General features: G+C 36.8%; 1 protein-coding gene across 8 annotated transcripts in view; it reads right to left on the bottom strand.

Moving 5' to 3' along the window:
* The window catches only part of INPP4B (inositol polyphosphate-4-phosphatase type II B), a 279,334-nt gene that overhangs the window by 177,437 nt on the left and 79,177 nt on the right, over nt 1-22,720 (bottom strand). For all 8 annotated transcript variants that reach the window (XR_013774362.1, XM_079306680.1, XM_079306678.1 and 5 more), the window contains one exon: nt 6,644-6,728. Coding sequence is in view for 7 of the 8 variants with exons in the window: in XM_079306680.1 (XP_079162806.1) it covers nt 6,644-6,728 (85 nt within the window). In the remaining variant the exon portion in view is untranslated. The remainder of the gene's footprint in view (nt 1-6,643; nt 6,729-22,720) is intronic.

Genomic DNA, 22,720 nt, shown 5'->3' with positions numbered 1-22,720 from the left:
GATGACTATTATTTTAAATCAGATGCACACAGTACTCCCTAACAATTTCAGACATTTAATTCCAAATATCAGCAAGGGAAAAAAATTGATATGAATCTTTCCCAAAATTACACTAATGGACCCAAAAATGCAATGAGGGCCTCAAACAAATGGCAGACATATCAGAAGAATTCTACACATAATTAAATAAACAATCATTACTCCATGTCTTATTAGAATATTGACATTTAAATAAATAATAGATATTAATTCATTAAAATCCAAATAATAAACCTAAATACAGTAGCATTGCATAGGTGGACAAAAACACTTCATACTTTGCTGCTAAAAAGTTATTACCAAACAAGCACCCTTTGCTAAACTGCTACTGCTGACAGGAGCTACCATGAATAGTTTTGGAAAAAAACCTACGTTTTGCAAATATTTACTGCTGACCTCAAAAAAAAAGTGCCTTATCTAGTTTGTACTCCTAGTTTTACTGCTGTGATATCACTTTTGAACAGGCTGGCATAAGATTTAAGAACATGCTATATTAAGAAAATTTTCTATCTGCTTGATAATCTGCAATAGCAGAACAATAATCCTCTTCTTCAAGCTGGACATCCCAGTGGGGTTTCAGATTCATAAACCCAGGGGAAATCCTTAAAAAAAAAATAAACACACTGGTTTTCTTTGCAGAACAAACTCTGAACTTAATAGTTCTAAATTGAAAGGAAAATTGTATATTGTGTATCTTGATCTCTTGCTGCTGCTCCTTATTTCAGTATCAGAGACCCAATGGAAGACAAGCCTTGAGGAAGCAGACAATGGAAAGTAAACAGATCTGTGCACAGAACTTTTCCTGGTCTGTTCAACACCAAGAGCTCTTTGCTGAGGCACAATCTCAATAGGACTTTCTTCCACACAAGTCAGCATAGAAAGTTTAGGTCTCATAGGATTTGTGCCACTCATAACTCAATGGCCCCTGCTCTGAAGGACTGCTGTCAAAAAAAGGGAACAGCACAAACAGCTGACATCTCCAGTGGCACTAGAAAGACTCTTCCAGTATAACCAAACCACTTAAAATTAGAAAAGTATTTTGATGTTAGTCCCTTCATTCACAGAAAAACTTTCCTTTTTTACATTATTTCATAATAAAATTTATTCTTCACAAGTATTTCAATTCAACAGTAACAATCAGCTCTTTTTCCTTTAAATACTTGAATAGTTCAGTTGTTCTAAAATTGAAAAACTTCTTGAGTGACATTCTCTAAATTTTAAAGCATATTTTATTGTAATTTTAATCTCAATTTTTTACACAGAAACGTAGGTTTCTATTAATTCACCAAACAAGTTTTAGGCAGTTGTTGGACCCAACTCTTGTCTTTCAAAAGACTACTGTTTACTGGAAAGGCTTTCAAAGTAAAAACATAATTAAATAAAACAAACACATTTCCATTTTGGTTTTACATCTTATTCACTTGCTATTATCTTTCTATTTTTTAAGATTTTATTGGTTCATTTTACTAAACAGGTACAGGTGACAAGAAGAGTGATACTTTTTAGCTTGTTTTATTTTCCTTCATGGGAGTTGAAGCATAACAGGACGAAGAAAAAATACTGGGATAATTCAAATTAATAATATGTACAAAGCCCATTTTAAACATCCATAGTGACAGCCTTGACTTTTTTAGAGGATCACTGGTTTTCCTCCTATGCTGATATGAAAGAAAGAGCTCAAATAGGTTAAAGGTTGTCTGTCTCTTTTCACACACACCAGCTAAAAAGCAATTCTCAGCTCAGCTGCTAGCTCAGCAGAGCAAAATGTTTAAGAATATCAGTGAGTCACTGACACTCTAAAATATAAAGCACCATCCCAGCTAACCAGCATATGCTGTAACAAAAGTAGAATGGAAGCTTTGATACGTAAATTATATCCGCAGGATATTTCTAATACGGACATCAGAGGCTTTAATTCACAAAGCTGTCTGAATTCTATATGCTGATGCATTTCATGTTCAAATTAGTAGTGATGAAATCATCCCATAGTTACTCATGATGCTATGTTAATCTTTCTTTGGAAGTTACATTTTCAATCAAAGATAAAGAATTTAATTAAAAATTTTATCTTGAGTGTTCTTGGGTTTTTTGTTTTAATTTTGCAATGCTGGAATAAACTTACTATTATAAGCTCCATTTAAGTCCCTACAGAACCTCCCTGAGAGTGTATCTGAAATTAATATAGCATGATGCCTCAGGCTACCTACTGCAGTACAACACCCTGTTTCTCTCAATACCTGTCAGCTTCCACACATGCCACACTGCTTCTACCCTTTCATTCAACACCACACCCATACTGCAAGCAAGGCAAACCACACAAATATTTGAATACCACAATGCTATCTCAAGAGTCCTGGACAAATAGCAGCATTCACTGAAAGTTCCAAGGTGGCCTTTGCAAAGCAGAAAAAAAAACCTGCTTTTACTGAATGGAAGCAGTTCACATCTCTGGCTGTACCATCAGTTTACCTTAAAAAAGGCAGGACTCAGAGGTCTTCTTTCTTTGTCTGGACCTGCAAGAGAAACCTTTGCATATGCCTCACTTATTCCATCAACAAAACAGGGAGTGATCCAGACCTGCCTTTTCAAGCCACCACTATTGAAACAAAACTTCCTAAGTTCAAGTGGCTTGCATACTACAAATGGCAAAAGGGAATGCTTGCTGTCTTAGGAGTATTCCTACATAAAGGCCCCTTTTTATTATTTTCCTGATTTACTGCAATATGATTTACATGACTGACCTTGTATAAAAAAAAAATCTGTTTTCTTCCTTTTGTCCCTCTCATCCTCCTCACCAGCCCTCCCTGGATGTTACAGCTCTTACCTCCCTAACTCTCACAGAGAGACCACACACAGCAATGCAGTGCAGTCCTTAAGGAATCTCTCTTCCTCAAAGACAGAAGAGATTTACAGATCAAGAGAAGGCTGTGTCTGCATTCTGTCTCTCACATCTGGTTTCATTTCACTGTGCCTGTGTCTCCTGGGGACATTCCCAATTTTGCATTGCATCATTACATGCAGGAAAGGAGGCAGAGCAGTACATGCATGAGGCACTGTACAACACTCTGATCAACTTCAGACTGCTCCCAGGGGCAATTTGAGCACTGAGTCACAGAGCTCCTATTACCCTATTTTAGGGGAGCACAACAGGAACCCAAAGATGACCCTGTCCTGCTAATGGTGACCAGTTCCCAATAGAAGGGCACATAAGCCATCACCCACATGCAGTGTCCAAGTTCACCTAAAAAATCCTTCTCTTTCCTTCCATGGTTCACTTGGAAACCTTTTGAGTTCAGCTGCTACAGGAGCATTCCACTTGAAGCCCTGACAGGATTATCTGCTCTAACTTCTTCTGCACAGCCCTCTATTTTAAGGCCCACAGTGCCCTGAGGTGATCAGCAGCTCCACAGAATCACCAGATGTTGCACAAAAATGTTTTTATTTTTCCCTCCATGCTTACTCCACTGCCATTCATTATGTTATCTTCCCCAAGACAGTCTCCGTTTCCCACTCTTACAATTCCTAGGATTCAATCCACCAGTCAGAGACACATGAAGATAATTGGACAAAGACTGTCTCCAATCCCCCTTCATAATTTCAAACTGAAGTTTGCAAGATGAAGAAAATGTCCTTTTACCACCACAAGTTAAATTTCACAGCCTCCTTTCTTGGAGCTTCTGTTGTGCTGTGGCACAACTCTCCTCCATCTGTTCCACGAGAAATTTGACATTGTGAGCAGGTATGTCCTATCCTGCTTTCATCTGAATCCTTTGAAGTCCCAGATACACATTCTACAGCTTTTTGTGGCTCCCAATAGCCAATGGATCTAGTCTTGTGACAACACAACAACCTTTTCATGGTCAAAGCCCCTACTGATAAAAGAGCTCTCTTCCCACTGCCTGAGTTTTGCTTTTCTCCCCCATTTTGTCTTCTGAATTTTATTCTATCCTATAGTACATGGATTATTATTTCACTTCTTTTATTATTTTATCCTCATTCAGTACATGGTATATCATCTTCATTTATCTTCAGTTTTGTTCTGATACCTCATAATAGTCTGGCTTTCTTTTCCCATCCAACAAATCATCAGCCTGGTTATCATCCTTGCTCTGCAGCACAGGACAATTGCCAAGTCTGAAATAAATTTCTCCTCTACCTGTCTGTCTCTATCTTCTGTTTGGCTATGCCACAGGTATTCCTCACCATTTACTAGTCTGTTTACCTGGAGTTTTCCACACTGTTTCCTCTTCTCCCCTTTGATATGTTTTAAGATGATGTGCCACCCTTACTCCTAGGTTTCCTACAGAAACACCACCAACCTTCAAAACTTTGTTTTGGAAAGTCTGTTTCTCAGCTAGTTTCTAATTATACAAGCTCATTTCTTACTCCATGCATATTCACAGGCTCTTTTTTCTCTCCACAGGCAGCCTGAAGTGCTTACTCAGTATTCACTGTTGTTTGTGTTTAAGCCCAGCTTCTGGACTTAAAACCTGCCAGTGTCACTGTCACAGAAACTGTCCTGTTTGCAGGATTCAAAGCTGATTGAGTCCTGTCAGCAATTACAGCTGTATTCTGGGCTCAGCTCAGCAGCACTGCACTCAAGCACTGTAAAAAGTGCCAGAAGGGAGCTGATGTGACTATTTATACTCAAAGATGGAAATTCTGTGAATGAGTTGGACTCACTGAAGGCACAATTGGAAAGTATCAATGGGAAACATTCAGCTCTTACAGCCAGGGAAAGCAATGCTCCCCAACCCAGAAAGAAATACTGGGGATACAGGGCCCCAGGACCAGGCACAACACACAGGATTGTTTAGGAACAGGAAGGAGAAAGAAATGAACAGAGAGACAGAAAGAAAGAACAAGGGAAGGAGAAAGAAAGGAAAAGGATGAGTGAAGGAAAGAAGTAGGGAAGGAGAAAGGAAAAGGACAAGTGAAGGAAAGAATGAGGGAAAGAGAAAGAAACAAAGAGAAGGGACGGTGAAGGAGAAAGAAAGGAAGGAAAAGAGAAGGGATGAGGGAACAGGAAAGAAAGGAAGAGAAAGAATGATGGGACCAGGGAATGAGAAAGAAACAAAGAGAAAGAATGGATGAGAAAAAGAGAAGAACAAAGGAAGAGAAAGGGAAGGAAAGATAGAATGAAAGAGTGAAAAAACAAGAAAAAAAAAGGCAAGGAAAAAGAAAAAAAGTAGCAAAGAAGGAGAAAGAATAAAAAAAAGGGAATAAGAAAAAGAAAGAAGGAAAGAAGGACAAAGACAGAAAGACCAAGAAAGAAAGAGAAAAAAAAGGAAAGTGAGAAAGCAAGAAAAAGAAAGCAAAAGAAAGAAAGAAATACAGTGAGAAAGAATGAAAAAAAAAAGAAAAAGAAAGAATGAGAAAGAAAGAGAAAGAAAAAGAAATAAAGAGAAAGAACAAAAAACCAAAAGAACAAGAAACAAAAAGAAAAACAAAAATGAGTATGAACAGGAAAGAAAGAAAGAGAATGAACAAAAAAACCAGAAAGAAAAAGAAACAAAAAGAAAAAGTGAAAGACTGAGAATGAAAAAGACAAAGAGTGAAAGAACCAGAAAGAAAGAAAACACAAGAGTAAGACAACGAGAAAGAAAGGAAAAGAAAGAGTGAAAAAAAAGAGAAGAAGAAAGTGGGAAAAAGGAGGAGTGCAGGAATGAGGGAATAAAAAAGTAGGGATTTTGTTCCCTACAAAAGAGCTAAGATTTGAGCTACTCCCCAGAACACTACCCAGATAAGGATGAAATCCACAATGAATATAATTTAAGTCACAGCCTTCTCAAACATGACCAACCACTAGGAATCAGTTCAGCAGGTGAGGACAATAGTCACCATAATTAATGTAGCAGTTTCTTAGCAGTGGGCTAGAGACTTTGGTGCATAAAAACAGATCACAGGAACTTCTACTGAATGCAATGTGTGCATCAAGCCCACAAATGCAGCCTGACTTTTTTAGACCTCTGCTCTTACACCAGCATAGCTAACAGAAAATGGCAAACTGTTCTAAGGACTTCAGAACTCTGCAGTGCTATCAGTAAGAACCCATGTCATAAAAAATTTCTGATAGTGGCTGTTTAAGTGGTTGCTGCTGAGAAAACAGTCATTACTTTCTCCAAATAAAACCTTTCCCTTAGAACAAGGATTCTGATGTATGTGAGACAGCTTTTTTTCTTTTTCTTTTTTTTTCCTGTTTTTAACAATTTTATGCATGAAGAATTGATAGGAGGGGAGGAAAAACAGGAAACCTGTCATTTAACAGGGAGTTAAGCAATGATTACCTATTGAAGAATAAGATGCATTCAGTATGCATCAACATAAACCCCATGTAGTACAAAATACCTGCAAAACAACCCCAAACTTCTATTTACCTTTAGAGGAAGATGATGACATGACTTTCACTTGATTTCAGGATTTTCTTTGTAGGCATGAATTCAAAGATCACCAGCATTTAAATGTATTCATCAAACAGACAGCAAGATATATTTTAGTTAAATTTCTAATAAAGCTCCAATGGCTGGGTGGCTGGGTTGTTTTTTTTTCATTTTTGTTGGCAGAAATAAGAGACCCTGAACACATTGAGACATGGTTTACTTACTGAGAACTACTGAAACATCTGTTTTACTCCTGAATTCCACTACCCAGCAGCACTCCAGGATTACCACTTCAGAGGCATGAGATCTCTGTGAAACAAAGACAGCAAAACATTAGGATTTGGAACCTGACTGGGAAGTCCTCCTGTTTGGCTGTTCACAGCTCAAGTGACATGGAGGTACAAAGACAGCAAAGGATAGAAGTTGCTAGGCAGATGGATAAAGGCATTAATTACTGATCTCTGCCATCCTACTTTAGCTCAATGAGGTACAAAAGGAATAAACTGGAAGAAAAGACCCTGCAGGAAACTTTAAAAAGTAACTTCAGAGGATTTTTTTCATACTTCCAGTATGAAAAAGTTTAGATGGCACCTCATTCCTAAGCAAGTCAGGCAAGCCCAGCTCATTCAAACTTTCATATTTTGTCATATTTTCTAACAAGGTTGAATCAAACATCAGATTCTATTCAAAGACTAGGATATTTTCAAGTGAACAAAATCACATGTAATTTTACAGAAGGCATTTCTCTTCAATTTTTATCTAAAAGGGATTTCTTTATCAGCACTTGAAACTTTGAATATGGTCTCTGGCTATGCAATTCAAATGACATTAAGTGATATGGACCTATTGCTGAATGCAATAGGATACAAATTACCACTATCATTTTTTGTGAGTGCTTTGCAGACAAGATGCAAACTATTCTAGTTAATAAGTGTGATTCATATTTCAGAAGAGTGAAGCTATCAATCACTCCCTCAGGATTAATAATTTTTCCCTTACAACTCTTATTTTTTATCTGTAACATCTAGTAACAAATAACCCTTAGAATGTGTATCCATACACTCCCTTCATTCCAGGTTCCCATCATGAATGTCACAGAGCTCATTCCCTTCTTCAGTGACATTCTGAAGGGATTAATGCAAATTCTTGTTTTAACACTCCTTCCTCAGGTGGTACTTTATTCCAAGTAATCCTAAAGATGAAATATTTTTCCCATTGTGCAGCAATTTTACCAAAAGTCTGAACTTTAGTTGCACATATCTGCCACTTAATGAATGACTTCATAAAACAGTTCATATTTATAACACCTGCCTGACATGCACAAGTTTTTGGGGTTTTTTTGTCTACCCCTTTCTCCTATCTATGCTTTATTTGTCCTGTCAGAATCAGACTCAAACTTTTTATCAAGGGTTTCATGCTAATTTTTAAGTGGTTATCTTGATCTTGCTTCTTTCAAAAAAGGATCTTTTACATACATAGTAATGCACTGTCTTCACAACCAAAACTGAAAACTCCATACAAGAAGACTTAAAGACTGACTAGTAACAGAAAACATAACATTTTGAAAGTCTAAAAAGGCTTTCCTTGAAATTTCTATATTTATTCTCTCTAACCTTTTACCACTTAGTAAATGAATACCCCAAGCCTAGTTATTAAATACAAATCAACAGCCAAAGAAGACAAAAGGTTAAAATAAAACATAAGAACAAAAAAAAAAACCACACTATGTTGTATTGAAACATGTCAGAATTCAAGAGACAAGCTGGAGTATACTAAGAAAAAACAGACTTAGCTAGAAACCACTTGTAAACTGATTTCTTTGAAAAATTATTCAGTCTGGGCTGGTCTAAAAGGAATGTACTGTCACCTAGACAGAAAAAGAGCCCATCTTATTGTTTAAAACAAAAAAATAGACAGAAAATAAGCAAGTAGTGAAACAATGCAGCGAGTTTTGATTGTAACCCCAACTGCTCTGTTGAGAACTTTTTCATTTGTAGAAGCCAGCAAGTCATGGTAACTCAGCAGCAATTTTCAAGTGCTGTTCAGTGAGGTATCCTTTGAGGATCTACCAGGTCTTTATGAGCAAGAGCTAATGTCAGTTTGGGAAAATAAGCAATAATAGTACAGCCAAATAAACAGACTAATTAGGAAGAGCTTCTCTCTGCAATGATCCTGGCAATTATTTTAATTCTTTAAATTTTCAAGCCCCAATAGAGACTCCCAGATAACCCTCCCTTGAAGTGTAGATAATGCAGCCTCATTCTTTGAGAGCTGGCAATCTTTCAGTGGAGATATGACCAAAAGGAGTTTATTTTGGCAGTTAATGAAGGTCTGAGTCCATTTAACACTCATCTGTGGCTACATAGAAAGACTCTGAACAGTTTTCCTCCTTCCATCCCCACAGAAAATCATTCCTCTGGTACATTCACGCTCCAAAGATGAAAGACAGAAACATGAGAAGTCCCCAGACTTAACATTTCCTCCAAAACATGTAACTGTGGTAAATGGATATATGTCAGTAGGCAAAGAAAAACAACTCCCTGTCACACAGGTTTCAGGTGAGTCAGATGTTTAGAAAGACAAGGGATGAGCAATCACAGCCTCTGTGTAGTTTTCTATAGTTGCCAAGACTGAAAGACTTGGTGTTTTGATCTGTACATGAATGACAAGTGTGCAATACAAATAAATTGGCAAGCAGGCAGCAAAAATAGCTTTCAAACAATTAATGAGAATCTGTCTCAGTGCAGTCTGTTCCACAATGCAGTTGACATACAACAGCAACTGCAAACACAAGAGAGAAGATGATTTCAAGCTCTCTACATTTTAAGCCCACAGATGCTGCAGCTCAAGAGCTTCTTTAGAGACAAGTTACTCCTCTCTCTGCACCACTGGAAGCTGGAACAAAGCAATGCTGCAGCTTCAAATGAATGTTAATGCTTTTCCAAGATGCACAATCCAGAACACTGAGCAGAAGATGTATATTTACCTCTTCTGTACGTGAGAGAGAACAAAAAGAGAAACAAGAAAAAGGGATAAAAGAGCATAAGGCTGCCAGAAATAAAGCACCTGTTGCTGCAAAACATTTCCCACGTCCTGACACAAACCTGAAGAAAAATATCAGAACTAATATTATGTTCGACTTTTCATCATTTAGATGAGCTGTGCTATGGTCCATCACACAGAAAGCTAACAAGAAATTTACTTATAAAGTAAATAATAAAAAAATAACCAAACTGTTATGCATCTCTGATAAAGGATCAGCTTTGTTTTTCAGCACCCGAAGAAATCCAAAAATCTCTCTTATTTTAGGTGCATAAGATCATCTGAACTAGCTATTATATTATTTTTCTGGGGGTTACTTTATTAAAAGGGTACATTGAAATGATCTGGTTTTTATGCATGGAAAATATTATCAAAATCTGATCTGTACTACTGTGTTAAGGAGTAATATATTCAGGGGTTTTTATTCCTGCCATTGGTATTATTCAATAATTGTTATAAAAACTGAGTGAATCAATCCAAATACCAAACTCTCACATCTTTCTCTAAACACTGACAGAGTCAACAGGCACCCCACTGCCACCCCAGATCAGGAAACTGCTTTAAAACAGTGATTTGAAGAGACAGTTAAATTATTGCTAAATTTGAGTTAAATATCTCAGTGAAACTGCTAGAGAAGACTCCCCAAACCTAGAAAATTAAAACACCAAGAAACTTCTGAAGCTGTCAAAGAGAACATCACTTTTGAGCTATTTTTGCACTCCTATAGATCTGATTTGATGTACCATTTTGGGGGAGGGGAGAAGCGTGTCATTGTGAATCGATTTTACAATAGGAGATTCTTTCCTGGAGGCAAGGCAGAGAACCTGCTGGTAGGTATATCAAGTCAAAAACTAAGCTGACAGTTAAAATTAGAAGTGAAATTCCAAGCAATTCCTTTGTGTTAAAACAGTAAGTAAGAAAGTAAAGCTATAGCACAAGCTATAGAAAGAAAAAACACTAGAAAAAGGTAAAAATTCTTCTAATAAGACATGGTTTAAAGCCTCCCCAGTCAGCTGGGTTGTGTGCGTGTGAATTGTACAGATGATTTCTTTTAAAAGCATATATTCACCAATTCAAAATAATTAAATCTAAACCCTACAGACTAAGGATGCTACATACACCAAATTACTTGTGATTTTTCACATCAATTATTTTCCCTGATACTGGTAAATGAGCCAATCACACTGATAGTGGCTCAATAATGCAGGCATGTGCAGGGGTCACACTTCTGACTATGCTATAAACATCACCACCTACATTTGCTATTTTGGCTTTGGCACAGATGATGTTCATCACTCCACTGATAAAGTACAGCTTTCTCATAGATTCAGCATGAAAGAAAAGAACAGAAATCATAGGGTAATATTCACAAACAGAAAAGCTAATGGTCTTAAATTCATTTCAATATATATATCTATGACAATATGTCCATTATCAAGTAGAGCAAAAAATTTTTTTAATTTTGAAATATTAACAAATTACTCCACGGCAATCAAAAGCATATAATTTGCAGTATTAGAAACACCCCTTTAAATACTAGCAAGCAGAATTCAACAATCTCCTTCAATATTATCTATTCTTCTGCTGTAATATCTCCATCCTGTGTCTATTAAAGTCATATGAAGCCCATGACCCAAGCTGTGTGATAAGGAAAGATGTGGTTGCTGGGTGTCTGATGAGGTGCTTCAATTATTCCAGGCAAGCTGTAACCTGGTAGTTCATTACAACCACCTTTACAAACTGTCAGCTCGTCAGAGATGCTCAAATCACTTACAAAGCATGAGCTCCCCACTGTGATTAAACCATCATGCAATGATGCCACATCCCAACTTCAAGCTGACAATATAATACCACTCATCTGCATTCACTCTGCAAAATGTTGACTTACATCACTGAATAAGTTCTGCAGAACACAAAACTACCTTTAATAGATCATTACCTTGAATAAAAGCCAACACATAACTAAAAGTAGTTTCCTTTTCAATTTCAAAATGCATTACTAATAATTATAATTTACAAATACATGTTCCCTTTATTCACACCCCACATTCACTCGGTTAATTATTTAAGCTTGAAAATATCTCCAATTATCCTTCCCAGCAGAATTTAGTTATATGTAATTCAGATACTAATTAAGATTTTCAATGTTATATTCTGGTGCAAGACTCCAGTGATATATCATAACACACCTTGGACAATTCTTTTTTAGTGAATATTCTCCCATTTTGTTCTACACTTCTGGCAGGGACATAAAATATGTGGTATTCATCTCTGCCCTGTTCCCTATATGTTGCCTTTTTACTTCAAAAATGTTAGGAAGCCCTTAGCACAGAGAGATTGCTGCAATCCTGGGAAATCTGAGCATGTGCATACCTGACATGAAACTGACACACAATATCTCCAAGCAAACTGCTGTATCAGACCAAAGACCCCTTATTCTGCCAAGTGACTTAATGAAGTATCCAAGAGCACCACAGTGCAGTCCTCTTTCAATTCTCCTCACACGACACATGGGGATTTTTTTCCTCAGATGTCTTTTCCATTCACTTACTCTCAATAATGTTCCTTAAGAGCATCTTGTACTTTTTCCCAATATGTGTCTATTTTTAGCATCTGCAAGACATTATGGCAAGCAATTCCAATTTTTCCACTACCTATTCCATGAAAAACCATCTTCTTTTGTTTGTTTGCAATCCAGTTCCTCCAATTTCCTTTAACATCACAATGGAAGAGAAACCATAAATCCCTATCTCCCCTTTCAAGCTTTTTCAGATTACTATCAGAGACCACCTGTGTCATCACCAGTTATCTAGGATGAAAAGTTTTTATCTTCCCACACCTTGTCCTGATGGCTGTAACAGCCCTTTTTCTGAAACTTTCCCAGAACCTCTATGTCCTGTAAAATGAGGGGGAAATAAGTGCATGGGAAAATAAGAGACAGCTCTCTGCTTTGTTTTCTCCTTTCCCAACATCTCCTAATACTGAATTTACTTTTTCACAACTGACCATCCATCTGACCTTTTAAGAGAAACATAACTCTCTACATAACTCTCTCCCAGACCTCATTCTGGGGCAGAAAGGCAGGATTTGGTACAAAGCCCATTATTTTGATGGGAAACTTTCATAATCTTTCTTCACATTCACATGTGTAACTGCACATTTATGGATGTTGACATATCTGCCATTTAATTGCTAATGGTTTAGGCTTGTAAGGGCATTTCATGATTACTCATACTTGCCACCCCATCTTGACTATTTAGCAAGTAACAATTTCTCACTTCACTGCCTACCTTCTTTTCACCACTTATGCAGATGTGACAGCACCAGACTGCCACATTTCCTAGACCTTATATTATAGTCAGCTAGTTATTCATGTAAGAAGTCTAGCAATGATCAGCATTATTTGCATCAGCAGGTGAGAAAAACTATATTGAAAGGCAAATGAAGAATGCAAGCATATAAAGAGAATGAAAATAATTGCTTATATAACTGTTTTGTGTGTGCTCTTGGAAGTGAAAGATGTTTTTAGGAATCACACAGATCATTGATTTAAATGATGCACAAGCTGCATGTGCAATTACTCGAATACATTTAAAGTACGAACATCATAAATGACAACATAAACTGCAGCAAAATATGGCATTTTAAAAATACTTCAAGAGCAGAGAAAAACAAGGCCAAACTTCATTCTACTCATGAAATGCTGTGCATATTACCACTGCAGAGAACTCTGCTTTATTCAAGACTGAGCTTTATGAACCACAGAACTCCAGAGAGTCTCAGGATGGATCACTTCATAACAAAATATCCTTTTTAACCATTCTTCCATTTTCCCCCAAAGTGAAAAATTAACCCAAAATTTCACTACATGTTACCCACTTCTCACACAACTTTAGGATATAAAGAATTGGAATGGAAACATTGCAAAAATCAAGTGGCTTGAATATTTTAATTATATACTGCCAATATATGTACTGTATGTATTGTAAAAGATAACTCCTTTGCTTCCTTGGACTGCCCACAGTGATGTTCATTTGAAAGCAGGCTACGCTTCCCCCCACACACAGCCCTTGAGCTTTAATTTCTGGCAGAGTTCTTTTAAAATAAGCAAACAGAATATTTTTTCTGTTATGCTTAAGACTCATCATGCTAGGAGATGGATGTGTGAATAGCTGTAGCCCCTAAGAAGATCAGAAGTCACCCTAGCAGACCTGGAGACTGTTACCAGGCCCAACATCACTAAATACCAACTTCTGAGCAGAGAAACAAATAAGAGAAGTACTTGAATTCTTATTAAGCTTCTTCATCTTAATTTCACCATTCCTTCTCCAGCACTTGCTTTTCCTTTTCTCTCCTTTTTGGAGCTAAAGAAATGGCAGCTCTCCTGGCCACTTCCAAATGCAATGGGGCATAAGAAGATATGTCAGAGCAAGGTACACTCTGCCTTTAATCAGCACATCTGTGTTCTTTGTAAGAGCAGCAGAATTAGGCCCTTAAAATACAGCAGAGATGTACAGAGCATATTGTGTTTGAGGAAAAACAAAGCAAAAAAGCTCAGACTACAGCCATAGAAAGAAAGATGATTTTTTTATTTTTATCTCCCAGAAAAATTTCTTCTTATACTGCAACCAATAAGTCTCTGGACATAAAAGGCAGAGTGATCAATTCATGTGTGGGCACCCAGAGAAAAAGCCATCTAGGTTATAAGCTCTCAATTTAAAAAGCTTACATTACACTCTTTGAAATTAGACAGATTAATTAAGTTTCATTAATTTTCATTTAATAAAGAAAAACATCTTCCTTGGCTACTGATTAACAAAAATATTTTATTTCAGATATCTTACTGGCTTTCTGTTGTTCAGGATTACATCTCAGGAACTCTCACAAATTAAAGCATTCACATGACAGATTGCAGGATTTTGGTGCTTAAGAATCAGGAGAAAAATGTCACAAGCAGCAAGAATAATGTTTAAGTTAAATATCAAAGGAATTGGTGATCTCTCAATTAATAAGCTTGCCCCACCTTATTCTTAATAAGCAAATTTTTACAGAGATTTTCAAAAAACAAGTGCTTAAACCCAAAAATAACTGGTTTGCTTTATTAAAACATCATACCTTCCTATTTTTTAGTATTTGTAACAACTGTAACTAAGCATGAACAAATATTTAAGAAAAAAACACATTCATGCAGATAATTGATACAGGACAAAGCCAGCCAGATAGCAGCAGGAGGACATTTCTCATAAAACAGATGTTTTATCTGAGCTCTCAGACCATCCTCAAGGGAGACCTACACTTTTCTCAAATCTGAGCTTTGGAATGGAGGATGCGTTTTTACAAGAAACTAAACTGACATCATGGCAAAAATTCATAACTCTGCTAGATGCCAAACACATCCAATGGGCCTTAAAATAAAAATTATGGGCCCCATATGATCTCTACAGTCAACTCCTCACTTTCCTCCAGTTGTAAGTTGCCTGACCCTTAGGAGGCTCTCTCATCTCTTCCCTCCACTAACATATTGTCTATTTTTTCCAGCTTCCCTCTCCCAGGAGTTACCTTCTGTTTTTGAGATGGTAAAATTGATCTCTATTTAACACTAAGAAACACTCCTCACCTTCTAATTGGCTTTGAATATGGATGCTTTGATTTCAGACTTGCACAAAGGTATTTGTGATCAAGAATGTGTCATGTCTCAGCTGTGTCACCTGGTCTAATAAACCCCACAGCCTCCAGCTACTGATCTTTATTGTGTTCTTGCATCAGATACACCACCACTATCATTGCCCATAGTAAAACACACAAAAAGAAAAAAGGAGTAATGAGCCCACAGCAAAAAGTTTGAGGAAAGGTATTTTTAGCAGTTAGGAAAGAAAGACCAATAGGTGAATATGTGTGAGCAAGGTACCCAGTTCTTTGAGTGGGGACACCATCCCATGTTTATATTCAAACTACATTTAGTGATTCAATGTGTTGTTAAAATAAAGTTTTCAAAGGTACCTAGCAAAGAAAAGCACCAGGGTTTCTAACCTATTTAACAGAAATTCTTTTTTAAATAATGATGACTAAGTACATTAAAGCAAACTTCTACCTGTACTTAGACCTATTGCACCTTCTCTCTGGAAATCTTTTCTTTCTACATTTTACAAAATCAAATTATATTTAAAAAGGAAACCACAAAGTTCAGTCCCAAACTGAAAACCCCAGGTATGTAATCTCTACTTGAAGCCACGAGCATGAAGAACAAAAGTGTCCAGCTACAGAAACTACCACCAGTCTTCTGGATTCTCAAATATTTAAGCAACACATTGTCGTGGCTTTGTTCATTTTGCTTTGAATGTACAAAGTTAGATTATTGAAATGCAATTAATCCAGAAATTGTTGATTATAGCATCAACAGGGCCTAAATATTTCATTTATGTCTAAATTCCATTTTGATATATTTCACTTGCCTCAAATATGGTGTAGATAGACACTGAAGTCTATGGTACCACATAAACAAGAAAGCATAGAATTGATTGTTAAATTAGTGGTAAGTGTAAAGCTTTAAAATATGCCTTAAAAGACATATCCTTCATGGAATACAAAGGCTATTTCACTGGCCATCTTGGGCTACTATTTATGAAATGAATAGCAGATTTTACCATCACCAAGGTAGTTGTCCCAATTTGCTTTGAAATTTGTTCCAATATTATATTATTCAAAAAATGCTATACAATAAAGAAACCAGGCAAGAATAAAAATATTTTGAAATTGTTGCTATCTTCCTCTGGAACAGTACTGCTTACCCCTCTAGTCATGTCAGTATCTTACAAAAATTCAAACTCAATTTCCTAACCAGACTGCTTTGACAAAGAACCACATTTACATCACAACAGAAAGCAGAAAATTAAAATTTTAAAATGCCTAAATAAATAAACCACACAATAATTGTTGCATCTGTGCAAAATCTGTATAGCACTGTATGAATTTATAACAGCAAACAAAGGAAAACAAATAAGGAGTTCTTTAAGAACAGGGCAAGATCATAATAATGCTCCTCTAAAACACCTTCAAAGCTTCTGCTAGGCCTGTTCAGGGACTTTTCTGAACAAATGGACAATTGTGTTTAATGAATTTGTATCATCTCCTTCAGCATGATGCATTTGCCAATGTATTCAATTCTTCTAGGTTTTTTTTTAATAATTTGCTCAATTTTTTCCTAAAATTACCGTGGCTTTTATTTTAAATAACCTCCTACAAAAGATATTCTTTCAATTTGTTGTATTCCCACAGCAACCACAAAAGAAAAAGTAAAATCCTCAATAAAAATTGTTTGAAAACACTTGTGCATAAAGCACACCACACAGACAAGTTTAGGGCAAGCAAAAGGGCAATGTGGATCACTTCAGAGTTCTTGCAAAATAACAAAGTCCTATCATTTTCACCTCTGAGAATTGGAATCTGGCTACAAAACACAAATTGAACTGTTGCAGGAATACTATCCTAATTTTGTTCAAGTGTTTTAAGCCTGTGACACATGGGCTAAATAATGCTGAGCAGTGTCTGGAGAGACCAGTTCTAGCAGACAAAATCTCATCCTCAAGGAAAATATTCTGTACAATGTCCTGATACAGCCTCAAGAGGCCATGCATTTGAAGAGTCAAGTAAGAAATATATATAGTTTTGTCAGCAAACTCTAAGCAAACACTGAGTTAAAATTTACGGTATACTATGCAGAATTAGGTTAAACTTCTCACCGTAAGTGTGGACTGTAACAAATCACAAACATATTTAATCACTGATAAACAAAGCAACAATTTCAAAAATTTCAACATTTTAACATTCTGTTTTGGGGTTTTTTTAGGTTGTTGGTTCATACTGCACTTAGAGGCGTTTTGATGAAATACTCTCAAAATCTCACTGGCAACAAAGTGATTTTACTGAAGATCATGAGCAAGTTAAGGTTAAATAGCCTTAATCTTACCCTTTTGCATTTTCCTACTTCTTCAGTCATAAAAAAAGCAGCTTAGAGCTCTTGAAACAGCTATGTCAAATGCTGAACATTGATAACAGCAATTAAGTTTCCCCAAAGATTTTACAGCATAAAATTAAAACACATTCATGGCTGTTATTAAAAGAAGAGTGCAGCTGAAAGCACTGGATTAAAGATGATGAAGCTGTACAGTGTTCTGGAAATGTCAATGTTTATTGCAACATAACAACTTAGAAACCCTTTACAGAGCCAACTACAACTTTCATATGGGCTTCATATTACAACTGAAGCTGTAATTATAGGACTAAAAAAGACAAGAATAAACTAAGCCCTAGAGGTCATAGTTTTAGTACTGTTCTCAAACAGCAAATCAAAAACTTTCTAGACTACATTATAAATTACTAAGGGAATAACACCTATAATATCCCCTCCCTAAAACCAAACACCAAGTCACCAAAAAAGCCAAATATAACCCCCCTTCTTTTTTTATAGACATCAAAAGAGACAGCAACCTTGTTTCAAAATCTGCTCCCATCTATGTAGTGCTTTCAATTGTGTGTGAACACAAGGATATATGTCCACAAAACACAACCACACATGCAAAGTATCCCCCAGCAAAAAAATGCATGTACAATGCTAACAGTGCTGCACATTTATCCTTTGTGGTTTTAATGAGTTCTCCTCTGCCATGCTGCCAAGTCCTTCCAGACAGACTTTTATGAGCAGTTTGCACACAGAGACACTTAGCGAACAGCAAAGTCTATGTTCTCAATCTAAAATAGAACATTATTTCTCCTGCTTCCACTTGCTAGTGTTATTTTCCATCTAGAGCAAAATAGAAAAATGCCTCCCAAAAAAAAAAAAAAAAACCCAAAGCAAAACAAACCCTTTTATAAACAGTTCTCTCATTTAGCAGCTTCATCACTGCTCTGGCATTTAGCCACCCTCAAAAAGGCATTTATTGCTTCATACACCATCTCACTCTAAGTGCTGTGCCCTAAACATTGAATGAAGCATTAGATATTCCCCAGGAAACTGATCAAAATGACACAGCATAAAGGGCAACCAGCAATCTAGGGTATAATAAAATAACAGCACATTAAAGAATTAGTACAATATTTATACTCAGTTGCATAGAAACCCTGTGAAGCTACTTACAACACTGACTTCAGTACCCACTACATCCATCATATCACTACTAATTTAAATGCCAAAGCAGCTAACAGTGACTTTTCAGTGTTACAGAAGGTGCATGTTTATCATACTGAGATGCTGTAATCACATTTAATAAGGTGTGGGTAGAACCCACCAACTGAACATTTCAAAGTAACACACACAATTAATGAAACCCCTTTTCTTTTTGTCACATCTACCCCAGCTACACTTCAGGATATTGTGAGCTTGCAGACAACCTGGTAAAATTATATGGTTGATACAGTCACATGGCTGCACATACATTTTCAGTTATCTTGGTTAAACACCACTAAATCCCTACCAAGACTCATATCTGTGTTGACAGGGGACCAAAGGAATACAATGTCCAACTGGTCCTGGAATTTTACACAGAATGGGAATAAAAACGATTTCCTTCTCCTCTGGAATTTTCAGGAAAAAAAAAAGCTTATTTTCTCCTTTTACTGGAATTCCTACAGAATTTCTTCTGAATTCCTGTTTTAGGGAAGCCTGCAGGTTCCAGTTCACTCTACTCATACAGTACTTTAGGCTTGGAACCCTTTTCCCCTGAGCCTTCCTTTTTCCAGACTTGGAGGCAAAAGGGAAGATAAAGCTGTGCAGTGTTGACTTTGTCAATCCAGTCATCAACTCAAAAGACTTGATAGGAAGCAACAGCTTCCACTAAGTTGATTCTTGCTTTTATTACATTTTTGTGGACTTCAATCTAAACTAAACCAAAATGAGATAACTCTTTTCTTAATTTTAGAAGTTTTTGCCAAATGTCAAATAGAGTTATCTATAACTCCATTCAGATGCTCTCATCTCTAATTATCTTCCTCCTGCAGGTGAGTTGCACTCATCACTTATTCAAGCAAAAGAAAGGCTTGACAGCCACACAAGTCTCATCTTCTTGAGCAAAACCAACTCAGCATCACTCTGGGGAGGTGCACAGCAAGACTGTCTCAACACACAAGATATGTGGACAGGGATCCTGAGCAGAGATGTTCATGAAGAGACCAGGAGGAGAAGAAGGAATGGACATAAAAGTAATAAGGAGAAAGCTCAGCAAGTATTTCAATGTACAGAAGGTACTTAAAAGATCTGAGTGTCATTTCCAGAGACAGTGAAGCACTTCTGGAGTGCTTCAATTCTTTGCTTCATTTTTCTAGTATCAATAATAAACCAAAGAAGTGAAACCAAAATTAGGACTTTAAGCTCTTAAGTTGGTATCTGTAATTACTCACTTCTAAGGACCCAATATAAATGCAGTAATTTCTGAGGAAGAGAGAATGAAATTAGGCTCGTTTCAACTAATCTTTCTCACAATTACCAGGGATATGCACGATCAGTCTTTGTTAATTCTTTCCCAGAGAACTTCTCTTCAGATAACTTTCTCACACAAGCAAGTCCTTAAGTAAAAGAGAATCAGCTTTCCAGAACATCTTATCCACATCAATATATTAAAGAGGAGAACTACAGCTACCATTTAACCTCTTTTGCTGTGAATAAATTGAAACACACTGAGCATTTCCTTAAATGCAGCTAGAATTTAATCCAGGCAACTGGCTAGGAATGTTAAGCAGCAGTATCATATCCACAAGTTTACACACACAATCTAAATTTTCAAGACTGGCTTTCCTGCTCTTTTATCAATAGGAATAGTTTTGGTATTTCCAGCTCTGAGAAAGGAAACCACTGGAACCATGTGTGCCCATAAGAAACACACATGGCATAAATGCCCCCTTCCACCCCTCTTTTTTTTTTTTCTTGTTTAATGAGTTCCTAAACAGGAAATTTGCTTTTAGGAGAAAAAGCAATGCTTATATGCCTAGGTCAATGTGTTCTTTTCATCACAGCTGTTGAGTTCAGAACACAGACACACAAGAAGTAGCACAGCAGAAAAGTCTTCAACAGAAAGCTAGAATTTTTCACATTAAGATATTTCTTATATTCATTTTTTTAGCTCTGGAAAATGTAAACGAATGTTTCAATAGCTATATTAATGTAGCTGAATGTCTTGTTTTTACTAGGATACCCAAAACAATAATTTGCTTCCATAGAAAAATTTAAAATACTTTTTTCTGGTACTTCCTACCTATGCCATAATAGCTATCCCAGATAACTTAATCCCAAATTATTACATTTCTTATGGCAATTTCAAGCTTCTTGTAACAGCTTTTGAATATGTATTATCTGAAATGGAACTTTATACTATATTTAGATTCTACCTCATTTTAGGCATTTTTTTAAGCTTTTTTTTTTCTTAATGGAATGTCTAAAACTCTTTAATTTAGCACCCAAAAAAAGAGTTTCAGGCAATTTATCCTCAGGCACCACCATCCATCATGTTTTTATACCTCATAACAGCTAAAGTCTATCAGAAACAATGGGAAACCTGAGTACACAATGCCAATGATGCTAACAGAGTTTTTGCACCATAAAGTGTTCCATCCATATGTTCTTAAATAGATAAAAGTTAACAGAAAAGTCTAAAATTTTTTGGAAATTAATAAGTTTTATACATTTGTACAAACTCAAATGGCAGACATCAAGAAGTGTTAATGCAATGCCATGCTAGGTGAAGACAGAGGCTACATTCAAAGTTCATCTGTCACAGTCTATTTTATTTCCTGGCTTCATTTTCTGAAAATCATTCTATATTCATCAGGGAATATATTGCCATTATCACTAAAATAGTCTCTCTCTGTAGTAAACAGAAATATGGAAGGCCTTCCACCTTCACACAAGGGACTGGATGGTGACACAGACATAAGAGGGACTAAGGAGTGTCCCAGACATTTGCAACTCTTATCCCAATTTCAGTTCCCATAAAGAGATGCACATGAAGGCCTCAAGGAAAGGAAGTATGAGAGAAGAGAATGGACCTGTTTATGTGACAGTTCTCCCCAACATTTCTACCTAGCAGGAGTGGCATCCTGCTCTCCCTGGGCTGCTACCAAACACAGCTCACTTGTAATGCCAACAGCCTTAGAACCATTGCCACCTGCATTTGACCCTGAGAAATGTCAAATGCAGCAAGCTGGAAAAACATCCACAAATCCTGCACATTCATTTATAAAATATTTAATTTGGGCTCCCTTTCTTAACCACAGATAATAGTCACATAACTACTTGCCCCATTCAGTCTTGGTGTAAACTGTTTAATGCAGAATGTAAATCTTACCATTTTGCCATTTGTGAAGGCATCAAAATTACTTGAAAAGCTCATCTTAACTCAAAGTACAGGAGAGGTTGTGAAATGTGATTTCAATGAACAGCTTATCATTAAAACATACACCTACCCATACCTTACAATTCAAATTAAAACATAGCTTATGCAAATATAAGAGAGTGAAAGCTGGAGATGCACATTATGGGCATGTCCTAATGTGTGCACATACTTCAGCCCTTCAGCTGAAATCATTCTATGGGAAAAAGAGCAAAGTCCCTCCAGCACTTTGAGACTTTTCAGACCTACTCCAAGTATAAGGCAGCACCATCAACACAGCTAATGAGGCAGCAAAAGGCAGGATTTGTACCAGCATCACCACTTTCCAAGGAAAAAGTACATGGAACCACTCCCTTACTGGCAGAGGAGGGCAAAAAAACCAGCTTGAGACAAATGCTTTTAGCACTTTCCTGACTCAGGGTCTTCTTTCTCACAAATCTCCAGAGCAGCACAGTAGCTTTACAGAGAGCTGGATCTAACACAAAGTTGCTGGTTTGTTATTGCAATTTCTATCCAGCATGCCAGCACAAAGAGCACAGGATTTTAGCAGCCTATTTTAAGTACCCCAGGTTTTCAGCACAGACAGGACTTTCTTTGCACAGAGCCTGAAGACAGGCTGTCGTGCCCAAGCAACTGCAGGCAGCTGTGCTGGGCTCCTTCCAGCTGCTCTCAGCTCTGCACAAATGCCATTGCTGATAAACCTTCCTGAGAGCAGAGCCAAGCACTACTTAAACTTCAAGAGGTCATTGATTACCAATTCTTTGGGTGCACCAGAATTTTTAGCCTTAAATGAAGCTCTACTGACTTTATAAGCCCCTCACTTAGACATAATGGCTGTGAGTTAATGCATGGATATAATTACAAGGTTTTCATTTTGCCAGG

This window comes from Erithacus rubecula, assembly GCF_903797595.1.
Source record: "Erithacus rubecula genome assembly, chromosome: 5".
NCBI lineage: Eukaryota > Metazoa > Chordata > Aves > Passeriformes > Muscicapidae > Erithacus > Erithacus rubecula.
The sequence above is the reverse complement of the archived record's forward strand: the minus strand, read 5'-3'. Positions and strand labels throughout refer to the sequence as shown.